The sequence below is a fragment of the Medicago sativa genome, chromosome 4 (genome assembly GCF_051527215.1).
Source record: "Medicago sativa cultivar Bolivia chromosome 4, Bolivia_mono, whole genome shotgun sequence".
NCBI classification, from domain to species: Eukaryota; Viridiplantae; Streptophyta; class Magnoliopsida; order Fabales; family Fabaceae; genus Medicago; species Medicago sativa.
Genome location: NC_140752.1, coordinates 31326566 through 31336942, shown reverse-complemented (window position 1 = coordinate 31336942; position 10377 = coordinate 31326566). Strand labels below are relative to the sequence as shown.

Genomic DNA, 10377 nt, shown 5'->3' with positions numbered 1-10377 from the left:
ATTTAATTTCTTTCAAAAGAAAATATTAAATAATTATTATAATTTATAATTAATTAGGGAATATTATTATTTAATTACATAAAAGTAATATTTATTTATTATATAAATCATTATTTAAACAAGTAAGGATGAAAATTGTAGCTCAATTCACTTTTCATCATATCTCTCTCACTCTTATTCCCTATTTCTCCAGCTATGGCCCAACAATTTCCATGTGACATAGATGATAACTGTTTGGCATGCCAGACTCATCCTAGAGAATAAGAGAAGCTACAATGTGTTAAGTGCGTCACCTTGTGGCATATGTCGTGTCTCTCCGTGGACCTGCCAACGACACTAGATGACACAATGAATTGGATCTGCTCCGATTGTTTAAACATGGGGAGATCGTTTGTGCATCAAGTACATAACAATGTCAACGCAGATCCGAAGGACGCAATGTTGGTGTCGGAGAAAGGAAGTAATACTAACATTGCTGAGACTAACATGTTCTTGTCTAACACTCTCACCAGAGATCTCCAATGTTTCAGCTGCTTTGAAATATATGAGAGGTCTGTCACAGTATCATCTTCTACTTTGTATCTCAAAAACATGTCCTTTTTTTCAATCCATTTCTTTCTCTCCTTCTATAATCCTTTTATATAAATTATTTGGTTTTTTTATTTATCTATTTAGTTTGATTAATGTAATAAAGATTAATGTTAACTTTGTGAGTGTTTCATTTTCTTTAACAATACACAGTGGTGCTGAGGATCTTCATGGAAACAAACGCACGAACAAGAAACAATCTTCTGACCAAGAGTTTGAAGATTACAATCTTGCCCTTGGAGTTAGCTGTCTGGAGGGTTATCCATTTCGAGTTTTCAGGTATGGTATATTCCTCTTACAATATTGGCATGCTTATTTCTCAACCTAATCACAAGATGTTTATTTAATTTACTCCATTGGACAACAAAATCATGTGCATGCCAATTAATTAAACTTATATATGGTATAGCTTGAAGGTAATATTCGAATGCAAAAGATTTAGAAGTAGTTGTTAAATTGCTAATGTGAATGTAACTACATGTTAATTTCTGATGGATAAGGTAGCAGATTTACTATCAGATTAAGATTGAGGCCTTGGAAAAATCCACTATATCATATGATTGGCTTCTTCAATTAAATATGAGATAAAAAATTATTTAATATTATATTAACTGTGCTTTTAACAATCTACACTATAGCCCCTCAAAAAAAAAAATCTACACTATATCATCTTGACGCATATAATTTCACTGATCAGATCTAGCAAGGATAAGAGATCCTCATATGCCCCTCAAAGGGGATAGTTATGATGGAATATATAGAATTGAAAAATGTTGGCAAGTAGCAGGACAATAGGTAAATAGATATGTGATATTTTTTGACGACTTAGTAAACTCAGAAATAGTAAACATTACAAATGTCCCAAAATCATAGGCAATTACTCTAATACTCGTCTGTTTTGCTGGTAAAATCTTTGATTCATTTTATGATTACTTAGAGGCTGATACACTTGTTTGTTGTTTTAATATTTCGTATTACCCATTTTTGGCCGACTTACACTCAGTTTTTATGTAATTTTCCCCCTTTTATAATAATATATATGAGCAATTGATAATAGATTAGAGTAGGGTACCAACTTCATTGGACACTATTCTTTTTTATGTCATTTTTCTCATGACTTATAAAAAAAATGATTTTTGTTTGATACAAATTTTGTAATTTATTAATTTAACCATTTATTAAATTTAGAAGATAATAATACCGAAAGAACAAGTTGATTTGTAGCTATTGCTAGACTCTATGTTTACCAAAGCTCAAATTCAATAGGTCTAATATATGCTTATTGCAAGACTCTAAGTTCACCAAAGCACAAATTCAATAAGTCTAAAATATGTCTAAACTCAAAACCGTCAATCATGCCACCTTTACAAATTATCATGTCAATCCATAATATAATTGGCTATCTATGCAGATGAACAATCTTGATCTGTAGAAGTAACATCTGTCTTTAGACGAGTGCGTCCAAGACCTATCTCATTACATAAAGTTGTTCATTTTATCAAACAACAAACTATTATCAGGAGATTATTTATTTTCTTCTTTCTCAGATTCCCATAGAATGAGAAGCTTTTGTTGAAACTCATCCATTGGTGTCAGTGTATCCATTGGTGTCGGCGTCTCCATTGGTGTCGAAGCTACACTCAGTGGAGGCCTCTCTACAAGTGAACGCTTCTTTTGAGAGATTTTGATGTTCCATTTATTTGTATTACCATAATGAAGCGTTCAGTTGTAGAGAGGCCTCTACCGAGTGTGGATCTGACACCATTGGATACAGTGACACCAATGGATTAGTTTCAACAAATGCTTCTCAATATATGGGAATATGAGAGAGAAGAAAATAAATCATCTCCGAACTAAATTTTGTTGTTTGATAAAATGAACAACTTTATATCAAGCAATGAGATAGGTCTTGCATGCATTCGTCTAAAGACAAATGTTACTTCTATAGATCAAGATGGTTCACCGGCATAGATAGCCAATTATATTATGGATTGACATGATAGTTTGTTAGGGTGACATGATTGAGGGTTTTGAGTTTAGACATATAAACATAGTTTACACTTATTGAATTTCTGCTTTGATGAACTTAGAGTCTTGCAATAAACATATTTTAAACTTATTGAATTTGAGCTTTGGTAAACTTAGAGTCTAGCAATAGCTACGACTGAACTCGTTCTTTTGTATTATTATTTTCTAAATTTAATAAATGGTGTAAATAATAAATTATAAAATGTGTATCAAACAAAAATCAATTTTTTTTTTATAAGTCAAGAGCAAAATGACGTAAAAAAGAATAGTGCCCAATGAAGTTAATACCCTACTCTAATCTATTATCAATTGCTCATATATATTATTAAAAAAGGAAAAAAAGTACATAAAATTTAAGTGTAAGTCGACCCCAAATGGGTAATACGAAAAATTTAAACAACACACAAGTGTATCAGCCTCTAACTAATAATAAAACTAATTAAAGGTCTTCGATGCGGTGATTAAACCCTCTGTCAACACGTAAGCGATTCATGTACCATCAACTACCTGCAACACCGACAGCAGGCTAAATGACTGATGACAGGTCATCTTACGTTATTCTTGACATGTTTTCCAGTATTTTTTAGTAGGTTTTATCAGCAAAACATAGGAGTATTAGAGCAATTGACTATGATTTTGGGACATTTGTAATGTTTTCTACATTTGACAACAAGTAAATATGGACTTTGTAGAAATTTAATGGGCAGTGAATAAATTTCATTATATAAATTTGATTAATTATGAATCTGAGGGTTTTTGCCTAGTCCTCCATCTTGTACATATTATTTTCTCCCTTTTTAATAATATTTATAGAGTAGGAGGTAGACGATGGAGGTGACAGTTGGGTGCTAACCTGGTTGGGATGTTTATGTCTCCTCTTGATACCCTCCCAACTTCTTTGCTTATCAATTTGTTTTTAATAATATTTAAACTACTATTATTTATAATGGAAAAATGAAATATTTTTTTATAATTTTACGATGTATTACAAAAATAGATATTAAATAAATTTTATATCAAAAATATATTTCTTAAATAAATTTTTAGCCTATAAAAAGATATAAACTTTTATGTAATTTGAAAATATTTATTATTAAATATGAACAAATAAAATAATTTAACACTAATTTGGAAAGTATTTATTAGTCGAAGAAAATTCAAAGAATATTGATTATATTCCAATAAATAATTTAATTTCTTTCAAAAGAAAATATTAAATAATTATTATAATTTATAATTAATTAGGGAATATTATTATTTAATTACATAAAAATAATATTTATTTATTATATAAATCATTATTTAAACAAGTAAGGATGACAATTGTAGCTCAATTCACTTTTCATCATATCTCTCTCACTCTTATTCCCTATTTCTCCAGCTATGGCCCAACAATTTCCATGTGACATAGATGATAACTGTTTGGCATGCCAGAATCATCCTAGAGAAGAAGAGAAGCTACAATGTGTCAAGTGCGTCACCTTGTGGCATATATCGTGTCTCTCCGTGGACCTGCCAACGACTCTAGATGACACAGTTAATTGGATCTGATCCGATTGTTTAAACATGGAGAGATCATTTGTGCATCAAGTACATAACAATGTCAACATATATTCGAAGGACGCAATGTTGGTGTCGTAGAAAGGAAGTAATACTAACATTGCTGAGACTAACATGTTCTTGTCTAACACTCTCACCAGAGATCTCCAATGTTTCAGCTGTTTTGAAATATATGAGAGGTCTGTCACGGTATTATCTTCTACTTTGTATCTCAAAAACATGCCCTTTTTTTCAATCCATTTCTTTCTCTCCTTCTATAATCCTTTTATATAAATTATTTGGTTTTTTATTTATCTATTTAGTTTGATTAATGTAATAAAAATTAATGTTAACTTTGTGAGTATTTCATTTTCTTTAACAATACACAGTGGTGCTGAGGATCTTCATGGAAACAAACGCACGAACAAGAAACAATCTTCTGACCAAGAGTTTGAAGATTGCAATCTTTCCCTTGGAGTTTGCTGTCTGAAGGGTTATCCATTTCAAGTTTTCAGGTATGATATATTCCTCTTACAATATTGGCATGCTTATTTCTCAACCTAATCACAAGATGTTTATTTAATTTACTCCATTGGACAACAAAATCATGTGCATGCCAATTAATTAAACTTATATATGGTATAGCTTGAAGGTAATATTCGAATGCAAAAGATTTAGAAGTAGTTGTTAAATTGCTAATGTGAATGTAACTACATGTTAATTTCTAATGGATAAGGTAGCAGATTTACTATCACATTAAGATTGAGGCCTTGGATAAATCCACTATATCATATGATTGGCTTCTTCAATTAAACATGAGATAAAAAATTATTTAATATTGTATTAACTGTGCTTTTAACAATCTACACTATATCATCTTGACACATATAATTTCACTGATCAGATCTAGCAAGGATAAGAGATCCTCATATGCCCCTCGAAGTGGATACCGTTATGATGGAATATATAGAATTGAAAAATGTTGGCAAGTAGCAGGACAACAGGTAAATAGTTATGTGATATTTTTTGACGACTTAGTAAACTCAAAAATAGAAAACATTACAAATGTCCCGAAATCATAGGCAATTATTCTAATACTCGTCTGTTTTGCTGGTAAAATCTTTGATTCATTTTATGATTACTTAGAGGCTGATACACTTGTTTGTTGTTTTAATATTTCGTATTACCCATTTTTGGCCGACTTACACTCAGTTTTTATGTAATTTTCCCCCTTTTATAATAATATATATGAGCAATTGTAACGCCCAAATTGAAAGAGTCTAGAATATACACTGTTTTATCTTGGTTTTCGGGTGTCAAACATTGATTACGTTTGAACCTTTTTAACCGGTGATATCTCATTTTTTCTTGGGAAGGGAAAAAATAAGCAAAACCCTTGAGAATCGAGGTCCGGGAATTGTTTTCGCTACGGGAAGGTGTTAGGCACCCATAACGACTATAGTATCCTATAGGAACCGTCTTTATTTTCTACGCGCGCGCTTTATTTTTAAATGCTATTTTGAAAGTGTTTATTTACACCTAAGGTTTACTAGGTTAAGAATTGGAGGGAGGAGAAAGTGTTTGAATTTTTATTTTATTTGAATTGAAGGAATTTTGGTTCCTTGCCTACGTACCCTTTTAAGGGATCAAATCCACCGTAGTTTTCTTCCAAAAAATGTTTTTGTTTTTGTTGGTTGATTTTAAGTTTGAAAAAATTGGAATTTTGAAGAATGAGAGAGAGAGGCCTCAAGGGCATAAGATTGTGAAATTGTGAGATTTGATTAGTGATTTTGGAAAAAAGGTCAAGTATGATTAATTTTCATTGAAATTTGATTAAGAAAATAAAAAGGAAAATACAATGGGATTTTGATCCCAAGGTTTATTTAGAAAATGATTTGAGTGATATTATTCATGTTTGTTTAAAAAATGATTTTTTTCTCTAAGTGTAAATCCTAGGCATTCATCTAAACATTCAATCCTAAACATACATCTAAACATGCAAAACCTAAGCATATACCTAAAGATATCTATGTGATGTTGTGCATGTGTCGGTGCTTGTGTCGGTGTACATCATTAGAGTCCATTGTCCTTTACATCATTGGCCTAGATACATTCTACGGTCTTGCAAGAAATTAAAAGCATAAGGAAAATGTTACAAAATCCCTAAGTTTTTTACATACTAAGTTCTTGTAAGAAATATAAATTGCAAGAAAGTTAAACTAGAATATGAAATGAGATGAGCTTATGGAATGCATGAGACATGAAGTAAGAAGGGTTAGTAGCACAAATGATGTAATAGCAAAAGATGAAACAAGTAAAGCAAGCAAAAAAAAGACACATTGAAACTTGACACTTTTTTAGACATTTTGGAAAGGGTAAAGATCATAGAAAAGATAGGGCAATGACATAGAAATAGCCAAGGGATTATGAGCATATATTTTGACACACTTTGAAACCAAGAATTTACCAAAAGCTAAAGAAAGATTAAAATGCAAGAAATCAACATAACAAATATGCTTAAAATAAATCATTATGAATTTTGTAAAATATGAATCCAATGATCCAATACCATAGCCAAATTTTCAGTCATGATACAAGAATCAAAGGATTAATATCTCACAAAATGCACAATGATTCCTACAAGCATAGTTATCACATTTATTTCCACATTTTTTTTTATCAAGATTCAAGTACACCCTTAACAAGCAAGCAAGAATGAAACTCACATACATTTTCCATGTTTTGGAAGTAAGATTTAACATGCACCAATTTAAGAAACACACACAAGAAAGACTAGGCAAGAAATACATGATTAATTTGGAGTTTTTTCCTTTTAAAACACTTTAACCAAAAACGAAGATTGATGGATTAACAAAGAGGTCAATATATTTTCCACATATTTCTAAAATCCAAATTAAACACATATTAATGCTAAAAACAACTTAGAATTATCAAGAAACAAACATTACAAATTGTTAGAAAATTTTGGTGCAAAATTCAATCAAGCAGGGGTGCAGTGAGCAAGAATTTCAATACACATGCAGGAATGGGGGGTGCGCGTAGCAGGCTAGTATGCAGGCAGGTTTGGGCTTCAGGGGAACAGGCTGGGTAGGTTTGAACCGTATCCAACTGGATCGGATCTGCAGGCTTATAAAAGCCTGAACACGGTTCAAACCTTCACTTTCCCCATCTCTCTCTCTCTCTCTCTCTCTCTCTCTCTCTCTCTCTCTCTCTCTCTATACAAACCTAGTGAGAGAAGGTCTGCAAATGCAGCCTTCTTCTCAGACTCACCTTCACTGTTCCGGCGCGGTGGCCGGCCACCCTGGGGTGGCGGCGCCGCCGCCGGAATTCTTTTTTTTTCACCTTTTTCGAACTTTTTAGTGTTTTCAAATCCTCTCTTTATGGTGAAGGTGAATTTGAACTCACTTTTCCCAAACCTCTAACCAAACGGTCTAGATCTAAGTTTTTTGATTCGAAATTTTTGACATTCAAAGAAGGAAAAAAAATGATAGAAGGTTTACCTCAGTTTGGATTGATTTATGACGGCGTTGTCGAGCTCAGATTCGCTTGAAAACGGTTGCGGCTCCTCTTTTCTTTCACATGATTTTCGAACTTACTGTTGATGTTGTTGCTGGTTGTTGTAGGTTGGTATGAGGAACGAATTCGTTCTTCTTCTTCTTGACTGTTTCGGATTCAGTTTTACAAACTCAGTGTTCTTGTGATTTTTGTTGAGGATTTGCGTGAATCTCTGGAAAATGATGATGAATTGAACGAAATTTGGAGTTTGTTACAATTTGTAACTAACTCAGATTGCGTTTATTTTTTCTGGAATTGGCGAAATTGTTGTTGGATTCAGACGAATTCAATTTGTTACTGAGAAATCTGTGATTATTTTGGATGAATTTGGTTCGGATTGTGATGATTTTGGGAAATTTTATGGATTAGGGTTCAAGGATGAAGATGAATCTTCATCTTTGTTCTTGAGAAATTTCGGTTTTGATTCTGTTTTGGTGGAGAGAGAAATTGTGACTGTGTTTGTGGTGAGTTGGCAAAAAATGAATGGGTCCTTGTGACTTTGACTGATGACTGGCTTTTATAGCTGAGGTGTATGATGACTGGACCAATGGCCTGATGACACGTGGCATAACTAACTTTCTGGACAAATTGCAATTGACCAAAAGATAAGGACTATTCTGCAATTAACAAGAAATAATGGACCAAAATGCAAAATGACAAAAAGGACTAAAACTGTAATTAAAATAAAATTGGTAAAAAATGCAATTTGAAAATAACGTAAAGTGAAACGATTAAAAATGACAAAATGGACTAAAACGAACCAATTACTTAAATGAGGTACTTTAAAGTAACCTCTCTCTGCCAAAATTTCGTGTGAAATGACCAAAATGCCCCTGGGGACCGAAACGACTCAAAAATGACTCAGATGCAATTTTAAAATGGATTTTATCATGAAATTAAAGCAAGAGTTTATTCAAACCAATTGAAAAGACTCAGAGACAATTTTAAGAGATTAAACAGAGCTTTGGCACATGAAAAGACTAAAATGCCCCTAGGGGCTAAACTGACTCAAAATGACTTCAGATGCAATTTTTGAAATGGATTTTGACATGGAATTGAAATAAAGACTTATTCAAACCAATTGAAAAGACTCAAACAATTTTTTAAGGACTAAAATGAGTTTGGATACAGGAAATGACTAAAATACCCTTTTTCATGAATTTTGCAAACAATATTGAAATAAGATGCAGAGAAAGATGCAATTGATCAGAGACAAATTCAAATGACTTGAAGTGCAAGAAAAGAAGAATTGAGCTAGTATTTTTAGGTCCAAAATTAGGGTATAACACTAAGTGCGTTAAAACTGATATTGGATACATTAATTATACAATACGGAAACGACATCAGTCGAGAGTTTTAGATACAAAGCCAACATGAGTCTTATGTTACATTATTTTGACAAGGATAGTCGAACGAAGCTTAACTACGAAGTTCATTTCAACACATCTCATAATATAACATATGCATAAACTAGTAAGACACAAAGTTGGATCCACGAAAAGCACGATCAATCCAAAGCTTTCTCTTTACCTTTTCCACGTGAAACCTGTGAACCTGAACAAAGAGGGAGAAGGATGAGACATAATGTCTCAATGAGCTCAACCTAATCCTAAGCTATAGGTAACCTCAGGGGAATCCTACGGTTACCACGTGTCTACAATACTACCTGACGGTTGATTATACGTGTGTGGACATGCTTGCCTAGATAGTGGTGCATTCTAGAACCATCGTAGTGTCTTCATATAAAACAAAGGTTTAGCTTACATCTTACGTGTCAAGGCGATTGAGGGAAACTAAGATCTCTATACCGAGATACACTAGTGCATCAAGGCCTAATACTTAACTTATTCATGACACGATTCTAAACCGGACGATTAGGAAAAACCTAAGATCGTCATCGGTGATCTTCATAACTTACTCATGTCTAACATCATAACATACATAGTCGTATACATTAAGTTAGAGGTTAGTGTTGAACAATTACATAATCTGAGTTCAATTTTTATGGAAAGCCCCAGGGTGGAGTAAACCCGAGCACAATCCCTATCTAACCGATGGAAACCTATCTAAGGTAACATCGGAACTCCCTCAGTGTCGTACGAGTCCCTCATGCGAAGCTTATCCCGTTTCACCTAATGGAAACCTCTTGAGATCCAACCTATTGTGAACCACAAGAGACACGACACCTACGTCTTACTTATACTTTCTAAGTGAATAGATTAAACTAATCGCTTCACAACTCATCATACATAGGTTCTATGATTCTATTCTCGACAAGCTATGCTGAGGCTCTATGTTCATTCCCCAATGCCTAGAGATCATATGCTACCCAAGTGCATTAATTATCATCTTATCCTCATGTGTCATGCCTCACTAATCTATCTTAATACTTGCTTCCCAATTCCTTTTAATATGGCTTGATACATTGACAAGGAACCATTGGAATGGAGGGACTTATATTTATAAGTAATCCTTGAAAATGTAACAGAAAACTGCCGCTGTTTGCTTAGAATAATTCAATTTCACGTCTCTGTTCTGTAATTGTTACCGTAGCAACACATTTCCCGCCGTAGCGACAAGTTGGCAGAAAGACATACTTTCTGTTTTTCAGCTTGTCGTCGTGGCGACACATTTCCCGCCATGGCG

General features: G+C 33.1%; 1 protein-coding gene across 1 annotated transcript; it reads left to right on the top strand.

Moving 5' to 3' along the window:
- The first annotated feature begins 217 nt into the window (after positions 1-217).
- On the top strand, positions 218-4664 carry LOC146927774 (uncharacterized). The gene is made up of 4 exons (XM_085708186.1): positions 218-551; positions 742-867; positions 3998-4355; positions 4545-4664. The coding sequence occupies exons 1-3, from the start codon at positions 304-306 to the stop codon at positions 4020-4022; spliced, it is 399 nt and encodes a 132-aa protein (XP_085564312.1). The 5' UTR covers positions 218-303; the 3' UTR covers positions 4023-4355; positions 4545-4664.
- The last annotated feature ends 5713 nt before the right edge of the window (positions 4665-10377 follow it).